General features: G+C 32.6%; 2 protein-coding genes across 2 annotated transcripts in view; one reads left to right on the top strand and one right to left on the bottom strand.

The window, feature by feature from the left end:
* Positions 1-419: 419 nt before the first annotated feature.
* LOC131848135 (3-phosphoinositide-dependent protein kinase 1) lies at positions 420-9147 on the bottom strand. The gene is made up of 5 exons (XM_059197899.1): positions 8682-9147; positions 4533-4791; positions 3473-4393; positions 2324-2601; positions 420-2219 (listed from the first exon to the last, which is right to left on the bottom strand). Exons 1-5 carry the CDS (start codon positions 8814-8816, stop codon positions 2115-2117), a joined length of 1698 nt encoding a protein of 565 aa, XP_059053882.1. The 5' UTR covers positions 8817-9147; the 3' UTR covers positions 420-2114.
* A 390-nt stretch (positions 9148-9537) lies between these two features.
* The window catches only part of LOC131848054 (uncharacterized), a 42600-nt gene continuing 27309 nt past the window's right edge, over positions 9538-24828 (top strand). Inside the window, exon 1 of the mRNA XM_059197810.1 lies at positions 9538-9837. Coding sequence (XP_059053793.1) covers positions 9658-9837 — 180 coding nt within the window. The 5' untranslated portion in view covers positions 9538-9657. The remainder of the gene's footprint in view (positions 9838-24828) is intronic.

Below are 24828 nucleotides of genomic sequence, written 5' to 3'. Positions count from 1 at the left end.
ATTTAGAGAGTAAATTATTTCAGATTTAGCCTTTGGATAATCATATTGTACAGATTCTACTGAGAATAATTTACTAAATAGTACCACAAGATCATCTCTTAATAATATTGTGAACTCGAAAGTTTGTAAGTATGAATGTTTGTTTCTCTTTCACGCAAAAATTACTGAACGGATTATGATGAAACTTTACAGCTTATGCATTAGAATAACTCATAGGCTGAATTTCATATTGAAACTTCACGAGGGTGAAACCCCTCATGCAGAGCTAGTTATTATAAATATATAACTAGCTGTGCTCTTTTAATTTAAATAGCTGATAACTACATTCAAACATTTAGTTTTATTCCTATCAAGTTACCTACATAGAATTTGGTTATATAATACTATTACTAATCCAGTTTGACAAAAATAAAACAATATAAAAAATCAACTTCAATTTATTTCCAATTTCTTATTTTGTTATTTCATGGAATTTACGCGATACAAATGTTGTAAAATAGTTACAATAGTTAACAGTTTATTAAATTTTAAATGCAGAATTATTATAACAATGTCATGGTGCGGTTGATATTTTTGATAGCTATTATGTCTTTGTCTAAACTAACTGATACCATGATACCACTAAAAGAATAGTTTCTGTCCTAATGGCTGACTTTTTATCCTACCTTTTGCTAATAATGGGAGTTTTATTGAACTATGGATTTAATCCAAATTTACAATAAGCCCTAGATTTATATATTCCAGGCAAGTTTTAGGCATTTTAATACATACACTATTATAAACAAGCTATAATAATCATATAAATCATTAAATGTCAATAGAATACCACCAAGACCTGAAATGCCATGACATTGAATATTTCAGATGGCTTTGCAAAGAACTGTTTATCATAATAAAAACATTTAAACAAACACAAATTTGTATTACTATCGACAAGCAATACCAATATCTCAATTAACATATAAAATGTAATTTGGATAATTTATCAAGCATTCCGATAGCGTAGTAATAGTCACCTCTGGTGGCGTTATCCGTATACCTTTGCTAAGTTCAAGATTATAGTGCACGCATACGTCACACGTTAGAAGCGTGGTAGGGCCCTTTACGAGACACGACTACGCGCTCGGAGAGTGCGCAATCAAGAGGGGAATGCGGCGCGGCAGGACATGTTTCATGTCTCCTTCCGCATTCCCCTCGGACTCTTTACAAAGAAGCTATCCTTCTTGCATTCAGGATGTTTCCATTTATACGTACACAGTCATTTTTTCTAATATTGACTGGGCCTTTAAACGATCCATTATACTACATAATTTCTTTAATTTAATCGTTATAATTGTAGGCACCATATTGGCAACGTAATATATGGAAACATACCAATCATAATTTCCTACTGTTATAACTCTGTACAGCAGTCACATTCCGTTGGCAAATCATTAAAATTAAAATAAATAAAATTTAATTTAGCTATAAATTGCCTAGTTACCAACTGGAATGGGCTTTGTGAACACGCGGGTGGTGAATAACAAATCCATTCTTACAAAGGTCCGTATAAATTACAACGGACCATGATTACATATTATACTATATCTAAGCAATTGCAATAATAATTTAAGACAAATATTTACATACCGATATCTATATTTAAATAAGAAACTTAAATTAGAACAATAATTTACGATATTCGGGACATACTATTAATAGGAATCAGTCATTCAGTATATCAACAGCGATCGATTGGTAGCGGTGTCGTCTTGTAGCTCATCCTCCGGTGCAGGAAGCGTCGGGCGCGGACGTCTCTCAATGCGCTTTGGAACATATGTGGCGCCGCCCGCGACTCTCGGATCGTCCTACAGAGAAGTGCGGCAGACTGGCAGAACACAGCCGATCCCGCGCGGGCCGGCCGGTGCAGAACTTAAAGGATGCCAATATTCTGAGCACGAGTCATTTATCGCAAAAGCTGGCCGATGGTTTCAGTGCTCAACATGAAGGCTACAAGTATCCTAGAAGTATGCACACGCCATGCTAGGGCGGGGTTTGCGGATGGGGGCACAGGGCTCCCGGGGGGCCGCGGCGGCGGCGCGGTCGCGACTCGGGGCAGCGGCCATGTCGCCGCCTTAAGTCGTGTCCCGTCCATACGTGCCAATGCGCACCTCATCAATGACACGTTTCCAATTTAACGCCTCGTGTGCTGGTTCTTCTAGATAGTAGGTACGATTAGGCTGTAATAAAAAATAAATCATATGTGAATATAAGTCAACAATTTCGCCATTAAATTAATTAATTAAATGATAACATTTCAGAGACATGTACAAACATTACTTACTGTGTGCACTAAAAATATTCTAAATGTCCTCGTTTCAACGCGTAGTTCAGATGACCATGGTATTTCTCCTTTGAGCACCATATTGATGGGATCAACATAAAAGAGGCGAGGTCCTGTCGTCAGCAATAACATGCGTCTCCGTGGAAATAGACCCTTCCTTTTGTCTACTTCTCCTTGTTTCAAAATCAATTCTCCGTCGACAAATTGGTGCCATTTATTTTCGCGAGCTTGTATCTCAAGTCGACGTCGCTTTTCCTCAGGACTAATATCCAAAATTCCTGGAAGACATGGTTTTTATATTTAGTAATAATTTGATATGTGACGTAAAATTTATACACAAGTCTATCGATACTGTTATCTAATACATGTAATCTATTATTAATACAGATAATGGTGTGTAAATTTCGCAAATACGCAAAATAATAAAAGCTGATAATATTAAAGTTCTCCAGATCAGTTCAATTCTCAATTTTATTGGATCACACACACATTTGCCTAAGTATGGAACGCAAATGCAGTGCTACACCGGAAATCTGACATCATGCTTACTATAGAACTATAAACCAAGAACTGAGGACGTCCGTTCTGAATTACGAATAGCAGCAGTGTCTGCGGTGACACAGCATTATGCATACAACATGTGTAAGCATCGCATTAAAAAAATACTGTCGACAAATCGCAGTGCGACTGTCTATAGATGACTATTACTTTGTTTGGCATTGGAGTCGTATACAAAATATTGTCATTATAACACAACATAATTATTCTTGACAACATAAACATAGTTCGAACCTCAAGTTTATTTCCTCAAGGAACCATAACAACGAATCATTATAGACTCTGTTCAGTTATGAAACGAGACTCGTATAAATTTGCTAAGAATTTAGGTCATGGACGCTCCAGTTGCCTCTTACTCGTCGCTTCACTGCACTCGCTCGACTCTTCGCAATTGTCCACATCAATGCAACAAGATACTAACAAAGCCATAATATAGCTTTTAATGTATAAAGGGCACGTTAAGCGTTTTTCTATAAAGTTGCAATTTGACAATTCAATTAAAATTTGCTAAGTCATCATCATCATTGAAAATCATATACAAATATTAAAATAATTAATTAGATAAAAATGACAGTAAGTTAAAAAAATTACCTTTTGATGATGACAGTTCTAACTGCAAAAGTCGCGAAAATTTAGCAGCATCAAATCCCGGTTCCAAGTCATCAGGAACATTATAATCCTCTTCAAATGAAACGCCAGGCAAATATGGGCTAATCGTTGGTGGAGTTTGTTCACATATATTGTCCCAGTCGATTCCCGCAAAAAATGGATGTTTTCGAATGCTTTCATATGTTTCGCCTTGATCATCTGCGCCAATTCTTTTACTATGGTCTAAAACCAACAGTTTTTCAACTAAATCTTTTGCACTAGCGGGAAATCCTTCAGGGAATTCATACTCCATTTTTAGGATTTTTTGGAAGATAAGGAACTCGGTGGCAGCGCGGAATGGAGGTAGTCCTGATACCATTTGATATATAATACATCCAAAAGCCCATAAATCAGATGTACGAGTGTCTACGCAATTATGTAACAGTTCGGGACTAACATATTGAGGAGTCCCAACAAAACTTATTTTTCTCGAACGTTCATTTCTTGATTCGTCTTCCTCCTGAATACTGACACCAGATTTTATTTCCTCGGGATCCATAATTTTGGCAGTTCCGAAATCAGCTATTTGTAAGTGCATATTTTCATCAAGTAAAATATTTTCCGGTTTTAAATCACGGTGGATTATTCCCTTGGCGTGCATTTTTTCCAATGCTAATAAAAGCTCAGCAGCATAATATTTTACTACGTTTAGCTCGAAAGAGCCAACTTTATTAATATGATTTAGGAGTTCGCCATTCTTGGCATACGACAGTACAAAATACAATCTGTCCTCGTCTTGGAACGTACAATATAGCTTTACAAAGCCATGTGGAACACTAAACAACATGTTTAAAGCGTCTTTTTCTCGCTTTATATATTCTCTTTTCTTTTTTCGAATGATATGGCGTTTTTCACATACTTTTACTGAAAAAGAAAGTTTTAAATTTTAAACACTGTTTCAGAAAATAATGTTTCTCTTCCTAGATTAAGCAACTTGAATGATGCTTAAATAACATTATTATTAATATTAATAAAACAAAGTTTAAATATTAATTTTACTTACTTGCGTATTCTTTTCCACTGTGTATATCTTTAGCTAGAAATACTGAACTAAACATTCCTTCTCCTAATAATTTGCAGAATACATAGTCATTAGCTGTTCTTTTTGTATTCTTCAGAGATTGACTGGGTGCGGGTGAAGCGGTCGGCGTAGGTACAGCTACCGGAGTGGCAGGGGTTGCCTGCATTTTCACTGGCGACTCCACTACGGATTCCGCAGCAGCAATTGGAGCCCGAACTTCGTTCGGTCCTCTACCGCTGCTCTGTAACAATAAAAACGGACTTTAACTATATGTACACAAAATATATTTAGAAAGATTTTAAAATTTCACATCACAGACGTTTTGAAAGACAACGACAGCGATACTGCGTCGACGCGATTCGAAAGCGTGCACTTGTTTATCGGTCGGCGAGCACGACAGCGGTGGCAGCAGTGATGGTGGGTTGGTGGTTTACACGTCATACGCGGTGGGGGCCAGGGGGCAACGCGCCGTCTGGCGTGCCGCCGTCTCCGAAATTAGGTGACCACCACACTAAACTAAGTGTGTTAAACAAAGTCGGCCTATTATTTTCTTTCATTCAAAGTACATTCTCTATATAAATCTTTTCGGCATATGTAGATAAATGTTACTGTCAACTCCCGACATCAGTATCTAAGTACGTAATTACTTTTATAACCATAAACAATCTTACGTAGTATACAAATACGTATAAAAGATTTGTGTTGAAATACGCAAGCAGAAGAGATGGCGCAGATTAGATACATGGAAAATATGGATAAGTTTGCGTTCTTTGGAATTTGGTTACGTGTTATTTTAATTTTTTATTATTTTTATAATACTTCAATGGCAAACCGCGTGCGCTTAATATATATTAAAGTACTACTAAAGGAATAACCAACATCGATGAAATTATTTTCAAGTTTACTCCATTCACTTTGATTTGTATGGAACCACTTTCACGCAAATAATTATTTATATTGTTTGCCATTATTTTGATACAAGAATTTGTAATGAAGAAGAATTTCCTTTATATTTGAGTCACCAAGAACTTAGCAATATCAATCTATAATTAAAAATAATTCTTGTGTGTATATCGGATAGAAAGTTCGAAAGCAAAACTAAAATAAGCCGCCCATGTTCAGTGGCCTCACCTACAGTTCGATGATCTAATTTTTAGAGTTCGCGGCTCGATTTTTTGTTTATTTTCTTATGGAGGCGTCGTCAGACAAAAAATGCCGCTTCCATTCAATGTGAGCGATGACAGAAAGAGAGAGTCGCAGTTCGCAATTCTATCCCTCTCTCGCTAACTATACAACAACAACACCATTTCGCGGTTAACGGTTAACTGGTTAAAAACAAACTTAACGAAAATCGAATGAAAGTATCCTTATACCGTTGCGAAATGAGAAAGAAACGATTAAAATATTTACTTCCCAGTCTTCGTAATTTACAGCGACTTGTACATTTTGAACAAATACAAATTGCACTATACATATAATCAATCGCAGGAGTTTGATGTCATTTTTATGTTGGTATATTAAAGTTTATATACATTACGTAACATGACACAAACTAGGATTTAAATAATAATAAAGTGAATTTAAAGAAATAATGTATACTATGTAATCCATCCGACAATAATACTGTATAAAAATAGTGAATAAGATAATTATGTAATTATAAACAGACTAAAATACCGAGTAGCAGGATTCATCAAATAAGTATTTTATGCGTCACCTAATAATAAGCGAGGTCCGCACAACCGCAAGTGGGTCTCGAATTCCGTGGCGGGCGGTGACGGTGGTAGAGCAGTGCGGTACACGCCGCCGCAACGGTACTCGGAGCGCATTCCCACAGTAACGCATTCCGCAGTCGTACTCTCCATCCACGGCCGACCCCGATCCCCACTACACACGAATCTCCTGCACGTCACTACACTATTCACGCCTACCAATATTTATCTACATACGATTTTTTATTATACAAAAGACGTAGATGCAGTCAACAGTTATAGTTAAAAAGCTTTATTTCACTTTGAACACGCCGATATATCGACCGGTAACTAGCATATGATGAAAGACATTTTACAATACCAAAATTATTTCTAGAACTGTAAACATTGGAGTCAAATTAGTGCTGCATTAGCATTTGAAAAATTTCTGATTATAGAGCACCTAAAATCCTGATTGAAACTAACGTCAAGAATCGAATATATGTATATATAAACCCAAGTTTCAGCTGTAGAAATATAATATACGTGAGTGCAACAATAAGCTTCAATATCTATAATATTGATATTAAATCACGGAGGTTGGCAAGACATTACAGCCTTGTAAATAACTGGGCCGGATGTAGTGTTGTGTTGCATTGCAAATCTATTTGCCTCTCCATACTATATCCGGGTTTGAGTTTCTGAACGATTAAATTACAAGACTTAAATTCCTATGAATGTTGTGTTGACTTAGATGTTGTGTTTAATTAAACCACCCATCCAACAACCTATCAATTTATTAAAACGAGAAACTATTACACGACACAGCCAACAACTAGTTTTGATGATATACACGAATAAAAGATAGTCGTTCTATAAATAACTATAGTAAGTAACACGAGTTTGTTTACTTGGTGTGTCATTATACCTACATATTTGACGCCGGCAACAGTAATTTAGTTATTTACCGATTTATAAATAGATGAATAATCAATCATTATTTTCTGTTATTGCAACAAATCTGCCCTATTATCAGGCCATGAGTATAGTTCATGGCTAATGCAGATGTTAAACCATTCATTATCACCTATTTTTTTTTTTCAATAAACATTATATAAATAACAAAACCTGCTATGAAATATATAATGGTAGGTATTCATCTTAATTTTTGACTGATTAAAGACTATTTTGTTATTAACTCATACGTGTAGGGCAGCATTTAAACCAATTTGGCAATATATTTTGTGAAGTTATATTTATTGAGATTTTAACGTTAGTAATTCTGGAAATTATGACAGTTTGTTTTTATCGAGGATACGAGGAAAACTTGTATTTAATTATCAAATACATAGGTTTTCCTTATGACATAAACCAATATAAGGTATTCCTCGTTACGTGGCAAGGTATTCACCTTAAGGTAGTTTATAAACATTACTTTCATCAATAAAATAATACATGCATACTTTTCTACTCTATATATTTAAGAAGTCATTTGTTTATACTTAAAAGTAAATATGGATAACTACCTATATATTCAGCGCAAAATTTAAAAAGTCCGATGACATGGTAGGATTTGGAAAGGAAACATCTTTTTATACTGTAATTACATATGAAATGATGAATGCGGCCTGTGAGACGGTCGAAGTGGTAAACAAGTTGGTCACGCCGGCAACGCGTGAACAAACAAGTGCAGAGTCTCACCGACCGATCGCGCGCCACGTACAATCCCGCGTCCGCGCACTCGTCGTCATCATCGTCATCGCCGTTGTATTTTGTATGTCATTCATACGCGCGCAACTAGCCGCACAGAGCGGTCTGTTGCATACGGCGGCTACGATGCACAAGAATACACAGCGAATATGCACAATTACTTAGCTATGCGCATGGTTTTTAATCTGATGATTGCTGTATTTACCTGTGTTACCATACTACTGTCTTGTTAATAATGAAATAATCCAATAATGACGATTCACATAAATTATACAGCAAAATATTTTTGTCCTTTGACTCAATTTAACTCATGAGATATTATATTTGTGTCTAAAAATCTTTCCAACATTGTTACTTTTGCATACAATGATAATACAATAAATACTGTGAGACCATGTCAATGTAACAGTCAAAATAACGACAAGATTACAAATTAATGTAAAATATTATCTACAATAATATAATGACTTACAACTTTGATTTGCGAATAAAATGTAGGTAGCTCGAGACAGTCCCACTCACTCGACACGACAAGACAAGCGTTCGTTCCCACCCTTTCACTTTCTTGATTACAGTTATGGTATTTAGTAAAAAATGTTTTGTTTTCTTTTAAATTAGTTGCTTGAAAATAATACTGAACACAAATATCTTTTATACTTATATGCCAGTGAAACGTAAACAAGTGGGTACAGAGATTATAGAATAGCAGACGCGCAGTCATTGACCTTACCTTAGTTTTGGGCGAGGGCTGTTTCCCGCGCTTTGTAGAACTGACACCAAGTAATCGCAGAATCCTGTTGGCTGCTTCTAGAAGAGTTGCACTACCCCTCGATCCTCTTTTAACTCTGATGGCCAATCCGCTCATTTCGACCTGTCTCACTTGTTGTATCCTACCGTTTTATTAATGTTCCAAACGGTTCAAACACAGTCACAGTTCATGAATATTGTTTATCAGTCTTATAAAGCAGTTGATTTCACTACAGAAACGTGATTATAATTAAGTAATAATAGTAAAATTGACTAAGGAATGCAATGTAATGTATGAGTAATAATTACTAATAAACAAACGTATTTCTAATACCAAAGACAGCACGAGCACGTCTTGTCAAGTTAACGGCGCGTTGCGGACTGAACGTTACGAACGAATGAAACGAATAGCACACCGAAGTAGAAGCATTGACTCGGACCCCGCTCAGTCGCTAGACGGAATAATCGCACGATACGGTACGTACAACGCGTGGTGGCGGCGGCGACGGCGGCGGCGGTGGCGGGCGGCGCGGCGCGGGTTGGTGTAGTGTAGTATGTGGATGCGACTCCCCTCGCCCCTCGGCCCTCTCCACCCAGTCTCGGCTATCCGTGGGCTTAGCGCGCCGCAGGGCGATGCATTGTATGTGTACCCTCTACCTCCCGCTACCACTACTACTTGCCCAACTGTCACATTCATTTTCAAATTTGTTATTACCTACCCAATAGAAGTCTGACTAATTAGGTTTGAATTCATCTAATTCTTTACGTTAATTTTATACTTACGAAATTTTTAATTTCTAATTAAATTTTAATTCTAATTTTTAATTTAATTGCCGAATTTATAGATTTTAACGAACAAGTTAGGTATATTAGTAGGTTACTTTATGTAAGACGATAAGTACACACCGCTACAGATGGTGCGAAAACAATGAGATTAGAAAATATAAAATACCCACGTTATGCACCCACGTGGTTATGTTTTGTATTCAGAGGCGCCACTAAACAGGGCGGAGTGGGATGGGCGGAGGGGACTAGAACGAGGATGGTGGGGTGGTAGTGAGCGCAGAGTGCTGGAAATGGGAACAAAATCAATAACATCAAGATGCAGCGAGCCACGCCAACACTGCAGTGTGGCCCCGGTATTACACTTATTATTTTTTAGTATAATGTTTTAGTTTTATATAGGTACTTCGATATAACGAAAATACATGTACATTTTTGATAGAATTTTATTACAATCAATGTAAATAAATTTCCTAATTCAGTTAAACTGATCTGACACTAACAAGTCGTAATTAATGAAATTTTGTAACAAATGTAATATAAATTAGTTCGATTATAAAAGTATTTACTTATTTCATTTATTTAATGAAATCGTAGAATTGATAAATTAGTAAACCTGTCATGGAATTCTTAATTTCGTTAAAGTTTACACTATCTTTTTCAACACATTATGATATGGCTTGGTCTAATCAATTAATAGAAATAGTTTGACAATATTAACACGAAACAGATGGCATTTTATAATATATATACTATATGTAATATAACTATGTCAAGTCACATCGTAAAACGGTTTCATTGATCGATCCTAGCGTATATACGAGTAAATGCGGATTGCTAAACATGTCGACATGCTATATTACTTTTAAAATATGTATTTTAAAAGTTAACAATAATGGAACAACCGATGAAAAAGCGCAATGGTATTTTTATAAATAACAATTTCTGAAGAACCAAGAATTTATTATAATTATATATATAATATTATAAAACTCACTAGTTTGTTTGTTTGGTCAAACGAGCTAATCTCAGGAACTACAACTTTGGATTAAAAATATTTTTTGTAATGATATTGATACCCTATTCATCGAAAAAGGGTATAAGATCACTACTACAGGATTAATGAAAAATATTTAAAAACGCGAAAGAATTATTCTCTTGCATCGCGGACTATGCGGCTCAGCTATGTTATATTATTTGTATAGGACCTTAGTAGATCATAAAGTATAATTCACGTTATGCTCGACTGTTTCATTGAAAATTATTTTTTTATTAATTTAGATACACGTCACGGTTAACTTTCATAATGTATTAATAATAATATATAGTGGATGCATGAAAAAGTATTTTACTCTTGTTTTGGCAACCCAAAAATATGTAACCTACTTTTTTTCTATAATAATGATCTACAGAAATAATAATACTATTAGTAAGTAAACCTTTAATTTAATAGTAGTATCAAGCATACTACTATTAAATTAAAATGTTTATTTTCAAACACAATAGACCATTGTGGGATAGATAAGTTTATAAATAAAATATGGGTTCTATAAATAGTGGATGGTAGCGATGGCGCTGCATGGCGTTTGAATGTGTGACCGGCAGTCCTTTATATACCGATATGTTGGGAATGGCAGATTGCATGTGAGTGCATATATAGGACTTTGTATCTTTTCAAATGGGTTTGCACTTGTTGAATTTATTTTATTTAATTATTTGTTTTATTAAAATTATGAATTTAATTTTGGTGATGAAAACAATGGTAACAACGTGTTGCACACGACCGTATCGTACGGGGTCCGGGAGATAAGAGGAACACTAATTAATTAATAACCAATATTTTTTCATATATCTACCTCTACTCTTATCGTTATTAAATAAGTATTATTATTATTAAATAAGGAAGCCAACTAAACATTATTCTTACGAAACGTTTATATAATTTGAAAGAGGTTTATTTTTTCTTTGAACAAGGGTTTTTGTACGATGCAGCTGTTGTGCGCGTAGCACGTGCACGATGCACCGATGGCCGCACTCGTGCGGATATAAGTCCGATCATAAACATTTATATGCACTGACTACACGTTATCTAAGTCTCTATACCTGATTATAAAATGACTATATTTTTCATTCATTTATTATTTTTAGTGAAACGTGAAACATATATGGTCTGTAAAAGAACGAAAAACACAGATAAAAAATACAGTCGCATATATTACGTGACATCTTCACCAAATTTGCACCGATTTTGAATATTTCTTTTGCAATCCTTGGGTACAACTCTTATTTATTCAATACTACTTTTGTTACAATTAAGGTATTCTTTTGCTTGACCTTTTTTTTAATGACCATAATAATTATATTGCCTAATTTTGATACTACTTTATTTTAAAATGTCAGTACAATAATATTGCCACGTTTTAAGTCTTCGTTCCTTGTGCAACATAATTTCGTATTATGACAAAAATAGCTAACTATTTGTGAAAATCCAAAAGGAAAAATTACACATGAAGCCCTGAATCGAATTAGGCAGTTACGACATGCGGTATATGTGGAGTTTTGAAGTTAAATTTAGACTGGCTGACTTACGCTAAACCTCAATATAGTAAAACTTGAATTAAAAGGTTATTAATAGCGTTTAAACATTAAACATGTCATGCGGTTATATTATAATTCCCAGACTTATTTATATCTAGATAATTGCTATGTATGAATCATGAAACCTAATGATATAATATTTCTTTCACTGCTTTTTTATGTATTCTTTGGTTAATAGAATAGAATAGAATAGAAAATCATTTATTCAAATAAACTTACATTGAAGTACTTTTGAATAGTCATTACATTTTTTTAATCTACCGCTCGTTCGGAAAGCTGTCTCATCACAAGAAGAAACTTGCGTGTTGCTCATTTAAATAATTTTATTATTACTTTACATTTTTAAGTTTAAGTGTGTGAATATAAACCACCAATTAGCACTAATTCAACTAATGTTTTGAAAAGGATTTTTTTAATGCTGTGGATAGCAATAGAAACTATATTCCGCTTCATTTGCGTATACTTACGTAAGTTTAGGGACTTGATTCGCAATACAGCAAAGTCTGTCAACAAATATTTTATATTACTTCAGTTGTGTTATTATTACTTATTATACATAATAACAAACAGTCGCGTACGGGGATCTCCCTTATATCTACTAACTGTAAAATACTGCCAGTTATTGGCACTTGATATTAATACCATGACCGTAATTACTGTTCTGGTGTTTCTTTGATGAATTTGCATTTTAATCAGACGTTGCAATTGACTTCTCTCATTTGTAAAATAACACTTTTTATAAGCATTGTTTTTGTAGTAAATTACCGTACTAAATACTGTTTTTATTTACAATTAATTGCATTGCAGAATCGAAAATGAATTAACAGAGTGATGAGACCAACTCAGAAGCACCACTGATAAGCTAGTTTTAGAAAAATGAAACCATTCTAAATTTATTCATTACCTATAGTCATTGTAAATGACCATTAATAAAAAATAATATTATAAGGACAAAAATTATAAGCAGCTTCTATAAAAAAAAATTTGGTTTATGTATTTATGTAGCATAAGCTGAAGGAGGAATTGTCAATATAACATTACAGGGTGATAACATCTAGGGTCACCAAATAGATATATTTGGTGACCCTAGAACACAGATAATTTTCTAATTTCTTTGAAAATAGTAAGATATATGCATAATTATTCATTTCTAAATTACCATGATCTGTTCAGACTCTGTGTTATCTTATGCAGAAGTCGAGCCGTTTCATGATACTATGTATTAAAGTTAAAGTAAGAAAGAATTCCAAGCCAAAGCCTGTCCAATCCAGGTCCTGTCGACGTAGACAGGGATGCTACATTGCGAGAAACTCTATATATAGATACATAAATTACTACAAGGAAAACTTGGTAAATTTATTACTGTAAACTTAAACAACACACAACATACTATATACAGTAACAACAAAAGAAAAGGAAGTTTGTTGTAATAAATTACTATTTTAAAATAAATACTTAGCTTTTATTTAAGCAGTGGTATAATCTGCATTTACCTTGCATGCTCACAAATTTACTATGTAATAATAAAAAAAATATGTCTGCCTGTGTTTCGCTTTCAACGAAATAATATACGATTAGGTACTCCTAAGTAAACTCCCGAAGCGTTCGTTTTTTCGGCTTATTTAGGTAACGTGGTTATTTTATATATTATGTATCCATAACAACGTAGCTTCCTCAAAAAAAAAACGTAACCGCAATAAAATCTATTAGATAGATTTTATTGCGGTTTTCTCCATTACCACTTAGGTACTTTACAGGCCTACGCAAATACATAAACCAGAGTGACGCGAGGGGCAACCTCGTTATTGGCATTATTTAGATTAGAGTAGTTATAATTATTGTAAAATATATAAATAAACACAACAGTCTGCAAAACCAGATGGTACGGAGGCAATTTTTTGCCGACTCAGTAGATACAATCGAGCAACCCCTGAACCACCCGACGTTTCGGTTCAAAACAAAATAAAAGCTGCGGCGAGCAATGAACCTTCCACCTGGCAATGTTTTTATATGATATCTCATATTCACTTCACATGGTGTTGTTAAACAGGCAAGTAAATTTATGAATTTTTGACTTCTTGTATAAATTTATGTTTTCTACTACTGCTTAAATTTATTTTCTTTTCATGTCATATTTTCAAATCAAAAGACTTACCAATTGATCGATTTCATCCTGATACATAATCAAGATTAAACCGAATAAATCGATAACAATGTCCGTTGCTTTCTTCACTGATCACGGAATATGGAATCAATACGCTGCTAGTACCTATATATAAATGGGAGAATAATACAAAGGGCAAAACGACGAAATTCATAGACATCATATCCGAATTAATTCCTAGAGCAGACTAGCTGATAAGGGGCATTGCAATGGACTTATTAACCCCATACGTAGTCCTTAAGTAGGCCGTTTAAGTTTTCACTATTATTTAATTCGGATGATTGTCTAGGGCACGTTGACGTAATCAAAATTTTCACACGGCAAATATAAAAAAATATAGGTCGTATTATATAATATGTTCTATATTTTTTTATGTCAATAGCGTCGGCGCCGCGGCGTGGTAGTGACGCCATGGTGGCGGTCACTAGTACATGTGGCGCCGTCGCCGTAACATTATCATTAGATAATATATTCATATCATATGATATCGATCGTTAAAAACATATATGTATATAATCCAAACAATAATACGTATTATCAAATTTATTGCGAAATTATATTACGCTCCAGGATGAGGTACATACAAACGTCTTCATAATTATCTAACATGACTATTTATAACATTATTTATTATAAAAATAGGCACTTATGTATATATATACAATTTCATGTACATACCGATATTTTTATAATTATATTACTGAAATGCCAAGCAAGCTGAATATCCACCTGATGGTAAATGGTAACTGTTGTCTATGTACATAAACAGCAACACGGGCATCACATTATCATGTGTTGTACAAAAATAATATCCATATCCTATAATTTCACTGCCTTTTCTCACCCTTCAACCGATACATATTTTACAAATCAAGCTATTTAGTAGACGAAATCAATGTAATCAGTTAAAAATATTTATTTTTATTAGATATAAAATTTATTTATATATAAAATTACAAAAACAAGTTGTGCAATCAAGTTCAAAGCACTGAGATTTTTTTTTCCGCATGTTTAAGTATATTATATTAGTATCGTTTTTCCGCACTACGTATGAAGCTCGTTGATATAATGTTACAAACGTTTATTTCGTTTACATTGTGTATAATAAGAAACTTTCTAAAGATGTCAGAGCTTTAGATGCAATGAAATTTCGTATTAAGTTAATATATTAATATTTTTTCCGTAATTTCCTTGCAGCAAAGCCGCGGAGAACGGCTAGTATGGAATACAAGGAAAAAATTGGCGCGATAACAATTCACAAAGCCGAGTCATCACAACAAATACGTTGCCACTACGCAAGTATTTAAACTTATTATTCTTTATTCTCCTAATAATGTCAATGTATAGTTTATAAAGATATTTGAATGTTTGTTCATCAGTCACGTTTAAAGAGGTAAGTTATTTTAATAAAAAAATATGCAAAGTTAGGTTGAAATAATTACATAATAATATTATACTGTCGTCAAATTAAGACATGTAGAATTTATTATTACGGAATTACGTAAACTAAGCAAAAATATACTAACTAAATAATATACTGTATTTAAATAAAACTTTTAAATATAATTTAAAACGCACGCTGTATAAAAACAAAAAATATACCGCTCATGGCGGAGTCAATTGACAAATCACACTAGAGAAATGTAGCAGATGTTGATCTCATGCTCGGAAATCAACAGGTGTTCCTGCCAGACCGCGTTAACATATACAGTAATATACACACCGAGTGTTGCAGTATCGTACTCGTATATCCTAGTTGCAGCCTGAAATATTTATATAAAATTCTCATGTCACAATGTTAGTTACCATACTCTTCCGAAACAGCATGACCTATTTTTTTGTAACTTTATATGCATATTTAGTAGGTCTGGGAATCAACTAATATATATTTTTCTTACCCCTAAGTGATAAGGGTTGTCCACCCTTAATATTTATTGTTGATAGAATAGATATTATTTGGAGACTTTTTTTTATGTGGCATTAAAGACCCCAAATAATGGGATAAAGGCAAGGCAATGATGATTAAAAATACATAGAACCGTAAAATTTCACCATTTTTCCATGGACTTTTTATTTTTTAACAGCGATTTTAATTTATATGACAAAACAACGATTGCGGGGTTTACTAGTATTTATATATAAAGTTTATAAACGTAAATCTTAAATCACGTGAATCTTCTTTTTACTCCACAGCTCTCATACGCGTCGATGTTTCGTATTCCCACAAATAGTTTTTGTAAGCTTTTGTGAACACTACTACTACTTTGTACATTAATTGCTCAACAACATTTTATATTAATTTTTACTATATGTATAACTAAATTTTCCCATATTTCTTCGAATATCTGTATATTTAATGTATACCTACCCGTACACATATATACCTTTCGAGGTACGATACGAGGTAAATTCAAACTAAAACTATTTCTAAATCGATTTTACCTTGTTTGACAAAACGGAAAACTGAGTATAATTTCACTATTTCAGGTAGATATTTAAACGGTAATAAGATTAGATTTAAACATCAAATTTGGAAAATAAAAGATAATTCAAGTAAATAAAATGTTTTAAATTAATTGTTATGCTATCAACAATGTTATGTAAATTTGTTCATTAGTAGCAAACTTAAGAACTTTTACGGCACTACTTTATATATACGGCACTATTAGTTATTATGTAATACTGAATCTATTTGAGTCTATTATATTATATTTTAATACTATCTGTACTCGCGACTTCGTCCGCGTGGAATTTTATTTTATTTTTCTAAAATAAAAGTAGCCTAAATTACTCCTTATTACATCAGCTACCTGTCAAAAAAAGTGCGTCAAAATCGATCCAGCCATTTCACAGATTAGCCGGAACAAACAGACAGACAAAAATTGTAAAAAATGTTATTTTGGTGTATGTACCGTATTTATATTCATATGCATGTAGTAAAAAATCGTTATTTTAATATTACAAACAGACACTACAATATTATTTATATGTATAAATAAGTACAGGTAGTAGTAGTATTTACCTTCTTACTAACATTAGCGTGTATATTTGAATATAATTTTATACTTCTAATTATTGTGATGCTAACACGAACTGTACTACATTTAAACTATCTAGCTGTGACGTTAGTACGTACCTTAAACTGTACCATCCGTAGTCTGTTTTTTGTCCATGTACTAACTAATTTGTGTTACTGTACAATTTGCATTACGCGCATTATTACGAAACTAGCGATAGCTGCAACTTTGATTACACATTTTCAAACGAAAACTTATTCATCATTCTTATCTTTGCACCTAATTATTGGCTACAACAAAATATGGGGCTTTGATCCTAATTTACCTGTCAAATAACAATATTTTTGTGTTATTAAGTGATGGTCACCACAGAAGAATTGGATTAGGTATATATGTTAGTTAGGGCGACCATATCTCTACATAATTAATAATAAATAAAAAAAAAACATTTCTGATTACAAGAAAAAATGTCATAGCAAATTGTTGTAATAAAAATCTTTTGTATTCATATCTGTATAAAACATTTATAATGTGAGGTCATTCTCTTAAATTATAATAACCAACCTCACATTCACAAACAACAATAAAACACGGTAGAGCTACATGTATTGGTGTACACTGTTTTAAAATTTTTCATCGTTGTTTGTATTAGTACACATTATATAAATGAGAGTTGACCCATGACCAGGGCATTTCTTACAGAGTCGATATATTGGTGTATATTTAATAATCATGGTAAATATCTCTTTTATATAATATGTACAACTGTATTGATGTAATTTCAATGTTCAGAATTCTGCACTGAACTGAAATATCATTAGTTATTATTAGTTCATGAACTTGTCATAAAACCTGTACACAACTGTTTCCACATTAAAATTTTGTTACGTATATAGAATTATGTATGGCAATGCAATAACCGATAATGTGCACGCGCAAATATTATGATAAACTAGCTAGCAACAACCTTGCAAGGTGTACCTGTCAATGCACTAGTAATAAAATAGCTTTGTTGCATTTTACATATATGTACGAACGCGCATTACAATCTTGACCAGGTGACACGTGTTGAGTTCGATTGCAAATTAAGCACACATAAATATGTAATATACTTAGACCGATACATGCGGTGGTAACAATAAAAATATGAGTAAGATAAAATCTTACTACAAAAAACACACAGTACTACAAAAAGCACAAAGTATAGTGAACTTCAATTGTGATCAATTTTAATGTAACTTTAATCTTATCGATAATAATAAGAATACTTATAGTAGGAGCAGAATTAGAGAAGATATCCATGCATAATGATATATTTTACTTTAAATCGCAAAAACGTCTCCAAAACGTAAAAAAAAAAAAATTTTTTTTTAAGAAACCATACTCGACAGATATGTTGGAACAGAATTGTTATGAACAGGTTTAAAATTAGCAGATAATCGAACTCAGGATATTTTATGTTATTACAATTTCATTACTTAATATTAAAGGAAATAACAATTTAAAATAATTATATTATGACTTATGGTAATTATGAACGGATAACAATAACTAACATAATTATAGTAATATAATATAGGTATTGTCTATTGACGTCGAAAGTGATTTCTGAGTAAAATATCAATATTGCTTAAACGATTTGTCGGATTTTTAGTACACAAATAAATCGTTTTAGATTAATATTTAGATTTTAATTATTACTAATTTACATTTTAATTGCCTTAGTAGATATAGTAGTTAGTTATATAAATCATTTATTAACTAGCCTTAATAGTTAGGAAGTGCAGGAATAATGCTAAGAATTGTTTAATATCAGCCACCATATGTATCTCAGAAACACTCAAGTAGTGCGATCATTTGTGAATCATCAATGTTGATACTAAAAATGACTCAGTGATACAATCATCATGCATCTTTATGAAATGAAGATATTATGATCTAATCTACAAGAAATTTTAACTCTTACGATTATATCCAAATTATGATAATGTCCCACGTAATTATACGCCCCCCTATATCATAAACGTTCTTGGTCAAACGTGTTGTATTTGCTTTTGGTCTTGTTCACAGAGGCATCAAAATATTAGGCAAATATAAAATAATAATATTATTATTATGAAAATGTCCTGCAGAAAAGTTATTATCATTAATTATACGAGGTTTCTTTGTTATTTATAGAAATAATCATTCAACGCTTTCCTTGTAGCTACTTAATACAAAAGATTTATTAATTATTTCTTTATTTGGTACAAACATATTTCTTATCTTAACGTAACTAGATGTCACACACAAAAACAGGTTTGTTTATTAAATATTAACTAAATATTAAATAGTAACAATAATATATCTTGATTTCCGGTTGATTCCATATACCTACTATACCCACAATAAATCTGTCTTAAGATACGTGGCGCACATACCTATCGGAATTCAGGAGTATCACGGCGCCTAGCGAAGGTTGTCGACGTCGCGAATATGCCGTGGTCGCGGCCTTGATCGGGTCCTTTGACCGCCAACTGGAAGCAATATCCGTTGACCGCTACAAGCCACCTGCCTGTGTGCCCCTCGCATGTTGAGCTTATTTAAACCTTAACTGTCGACTGGGAAATATTTATATGGAAATTATAATAGTTGGTCAATCAATTGACGTTGTTTAACATTGTATTCTAGGGAATCAATATATTTGATTACATACTCTTATGATATGTCAAATCTACCGTTAGTAGAATTAACACATCATAAGAGTCTGTAATAGATCTACATGAATAAGTGAATTTTCAATGTTAATAATAATATTACGCAGGCATGGTGCAAGCAGTCAATTGATGAGATTGAGTCAGGAACCTTTTCCTTCTATAGGAAAGGTCTATTACATACTAGACTACATCAAAATTATCCAGATCAGAAACTCAATAGAATTATTTAAATTTAACATCAAATACATGACAGCAGCATCATAATATCATAAAATTTGTACGAAATTTGACCCCAAACTAGATCGGAGATCTGCATTTTAAGAATCCAGGCCTTCATCTCAGACTTAATTGTGATGTTTAAAATAAGCTTAGCAACAATACATTTGAATTTGCAATATCCATAAGTCTGAACCATTTTACCTACATTTTCTTGTGTAACTAAACTGAATATTAAATAATTATATAAAGAAATGTTAGCGTTTGTTAGTTATTTATACATTTGCTTTACCTAATTAAAGGAACCTTATTGAAATACTATGATAATGGTATTTTAATAATGTTTAATTCCGCTTATATAGTAATATGGTTACTACAGATTCTTCTGATAGACGTTACTCAATTCTCATTAGATGAATGAATGAAGTGTAAGTATCCACACATAATCACATTAAATACTATTTCTATATAGTTATCTGTCTATATATTTATCATCATAAGCTTTATCGGAGTAAAAGGTGCCCTAGTAAAAAGCAAATAATTCTTACTACAGTAGTATTATCACCGGATATAACAGCAACTTCATTTACATACAACTGACTTGGATTGTATTAATATATTAGGAACACACAATTAATATGCTTCGTTCGTGTCTGTCCATTCGTCTTTCCGGTTCATAATTTGTAATCTATATTTGTAGTATGCACTGATATCCGATTTATTTATAATATGGATATTTATGTAACTTTGACAATAATATTATGTTATCGTGTTCAAGTCGGAAACCACTGTGATAATATCAACAAACAAAAAATGCAACACCGTCCTTTTTAAACTCATTTAGTGACATTCTCAGACCTTTTAATCGAAATCTAATAGTGAATCCTAAAAAAATACATATTTACAATTATGTTTACCGTGAAATCGTTTACTACGTACAGTGACGTCCATATTTAAATTATTCATTAACTAGTTAGCAACGTATTTTACACAAAAAATACATTTTATTAATTACAATTATTTATACATAAATATCTTTTTCTTACAAAGTAAAGCCCTTTACAAGCAACTCTTGTAAATAAAACTATAGTAAAAACATTCATAGAGTAAAAAGTAAGCATACTCATTTTCTTTGATTCTCGGAAGCCCGACAGAGCAAGACGGTCATTGTCCTAAGGTACACAACCTTAAGCATCACGACGTAAATAACAAGTTGATCATTAAAATTAAGTGAACGTATGGATAATTTTGTCCTTGATTTAACTTGTTGATTCAGATTTACGTAAGTACGCGTTTCCTTGTCTATGCATACAATAGTCGTATATGAGTTTCGGATAATAACGGCCTGAAAATTTTGTGTACACAATGGTTTTCATTGTGACTTACCATTACTTTCAAAATCCTTAATTAGTATTTAGATAAAATCTTTTGTATTGGTAATGTTATGATACTGAGGGAACTTAAGCCATGAACGTTTTAATACAACTTGATGTCCGTGTTGCAATCTATGTTAATAGCCGACACGATCGTTTTTCTGAAGTTCTAGGTATGGATAAAGAAACTGATTCAGAAATCAGAACTGATAAAGTATTTATGAAGTCTATAAGAGATATTACAATAATGATAGTTCATCAATATTTAATTGCAGCATCACACTATGTTCTTTGGATTCTTTTTCATTGCATTTGTTGTCCAGTGATCGTGACAAAACCTCCCCAAATTAACTAGGGTACTTCGCGACTCAGTATCGGACTTCTTACTCTATATTATAAATCTTTATGAAATAAGTACTGATCTATACAAAATGTTAATACGAACTACTCCAATTAATGTCCACATATATTGGTATCGAAATATACAGCAGCACAGCTGAGAATGCAATGATCAAATTTCAAATGTAGGTAAGTACATACTTCTGAAAAAATAACGATAATCCACAGCTAAAAATAAACAAATGTGCGAGTACGTGCCACATTTTAATCCGTCCAGACGGTAATAGTAGATATTCACAGCCAATAACAATAGCGTGCGACAGTATTTCAGTAAATTTCATTATTCTGCAAAACACGAAGCGTCGAGAACATTGACCGAATGGACCTTCAACTGTCCATATTTTCCTGACAACCTTCAACATAAGGCTGCATAAAAGCTAGGTGTTTATAATTCTCTCTTGTTGAATAAGGAATAATCTATGTACACTAACATTATAAACAGGTAAATTTTGTGAGTTTGGATGTTTGGGGTAATCTCTGGTACTACTATTGATCCCATTTTGATAATAATTTTATTGTTGGATAGCCCACAAAACAAATATATTAGTAAAGTAGACTGTTGACGACATTGCTAGCAATATACCATGTCAGGTTTACCTCCACGCGAGGTCAGGTCAGGTCCACCTCCACCTCTCTGGGAACCATGACGATAAAATATTGGTCAATTTGCCACGATGAGCTAACCTGACCTAAGTTCATCTTATCATCCTCCACTGGTGCCCAGCATAAACCTTTAGCGTAGACGGGTGCATCATTCCATTATCAACCATTAAAAAAACAAGCGCCGAGGTCTTCCTGTTTACTACACATACATAGACAACCTAAATGAATAGGTCATTGAAGTATAGTATACGTAAATTGTAATTAATAACAACCACCACATTATCTTACGTGTAAATAATACATGCACATAAGTTAGAATAATAGACGTTGTCGTAAACAACGCGTCGCGTAAACAAAACACTTAGTACAAACAATTATTATTTATTATGATAAACAATGAGAGCATTTCATAACTCGTCTACTAAACATTACAAATATTTGATTATTCAATGAGTAGTAATAATAAATATAATATATAAGACTAGCTGACCCCGCAAATGTTGTTTTTCCCATATAAATTAAAATCGATATTAAAAATAAGGGTTAATGTTAGAAGGGTACATATTTTAATGTCGAAACATAAAAATATTAAACTAATAAATTTTGTCAATAAAATAAAAAAATATATAGTATAATATACGTAGTGTATTAATAATCTAAGATAATATATAATGAATTAAGGGAATGAAAAATAGATAGTAGCCGATTTTCAGACCTACCCGATGGCACACAAGATTTCATAAAAATCAGTAAAGCCGTTTCGGAGGAGATTGGTAACAAATATCGCGACACGAGAATTCTATATATATTAGAATATATAAAAATATAATATATATAGAATTCTAACCATTAAGCAACAAGATCGCGAATTCACGACACTCATTGCTTGATACCATAAGAATGGTGTACGACACATGCATGTGCCCATTGTGTTGTCATATTTTTTTTGTTATAAAAGGACAAGCCTTATTAAACAAATAGGAAATTGTAAGACTTCCTCTAATAGTTAACTATATCCTGTCACTTAATAGGTTGCCTTCTAGCATTATGTTTAAGTTACAACAAAATAATAAATTTATTGCAACAAACCGAACTTGTATCTGAACAACAAAAATAATGTACTATTACTATTATTATGTAGTAATAGTAAATTATATCTTTTCTTATTTATGCTGTGACAAATCCGAGATAAGTTACCATGAATCTTTTACAGATGCTTGACATGATATTTTTTTAATAAATTCAATCAAGTCAAACAATATTATTTCATAAACAACCCGGTTTCTTACGTTCCTCATATATTATTATCCCTATTGTTCAGTTCGGTTAGCTACTTCGGTTGAGAATACCTTGCATTTTTTAAAGTTCTTTATTATATTGCGTTCAAGTACTGTACTTCAACGCAATATACTTAATATTTAAAAAGTAAAACAGACTAAATAAAAAAAAAATCTAACATACGAAGAACCTTACGTTATAATACTTACATATACATATAATAATATTGTATCTAATAACAATTTAATAGGAATAGGTTAAGTTTGTGAGTTTGGTCGTTCGAAGTAGTCTCCGGTATGCTAACGGAATTTTCAAAATCATTACTGATCTAATTTTGAAAATTCTTTTAGTGTTGGAATACCTATCACCGGATATAGCATCGCACTACCTACGACTTTTGAAGTTGAATTGTTCAGCTAGTTATTAATAAATTATTATTAAATTTTAAATACAAATTTACTTAGTCTTACAATTATGTATTTCTTACGTTAACAATAATTCTTTCACATTTAGTAATGATCAGTATAAAAATATTGATCATAGTAAATGAAATTAGTTCAATATTACGAGAAAGCATTAATTGTACACATGTTCAGAATGTGAATGATTAATGAGTTATTTATCATTACTCAATATGATTACTGGATGGCATGCGGCCAATATACCGCCCATGAACAATATTGATAAAAAGATACATATACAATGCGTGCGTTGTCTCATTGAAAAACAATTAATACATAACAAACATATTTTGTTTAGAGTAGATAGTGAATCGGGTCGAAGTACAGGAATTTGTGCCAAGATAACAGCACACATACACAACATATTGTATGCATATCACTATCACTATTATGCAGTTCGAAAACAACTCTACACATGACAAACAAATATTTTGAGAGAATTGCCAGCAACCGTGATAGTGGGAACTTCCGTTTGTTGAACCACTCGCAAACTAAATTGGTCTCATCATATTTAAAATATGTTAATAGATTTCACTTAAAAT

This window comes from Achroia grisella, unplaced genomic scaffold (genome assembly GCF_030625045.1).
Source record: "Achroia grisella isolate CSIRO2021 unplaced genomic scaffold, CSIRO_AGI_Agris_v1 utg546, whole genome shotgun sequence".
Classification (NCBI taxonomy): domain Eukaryota; kingdom Metazoa; phylum Arthropoda; class Insecta; order Lepidoptera; family Pyralidae; genus Achroia; species Achroia grisella.
Note: the sequence above shows the minus strand (reverse complement) of the source record. Positions and strands in the feature narration are given on the sequence as shown.

What these genes read in the sequence shown, in the direction of transcription:
- LOC131848135 (XM_059197899.1), bottom strand. Translation starts at nt 8,816, where the DNA reads ATGAGCGGATTGGCCATCAGAGTTAAAAGAGGATCGAGGGGTAGTGCA. An exon ending in AGCCCTCGCCCAAAACTAAG is followed by an intron (nt 4,792 to 8,681) that starts GTAAGGTCAATG and finishes TTATTGTTACAG; the next exon opens with AGCAGCGGTAGAGGACCGAA. An exon ending in GAATATTTTTAGTGCACACA is followed by an intron (nt 2,220 to 2,323) that starts GTAAGTAATGTT and finishes TTTTTATTACAG; the next exon opens with CCTAATCGTACCTACTATCT.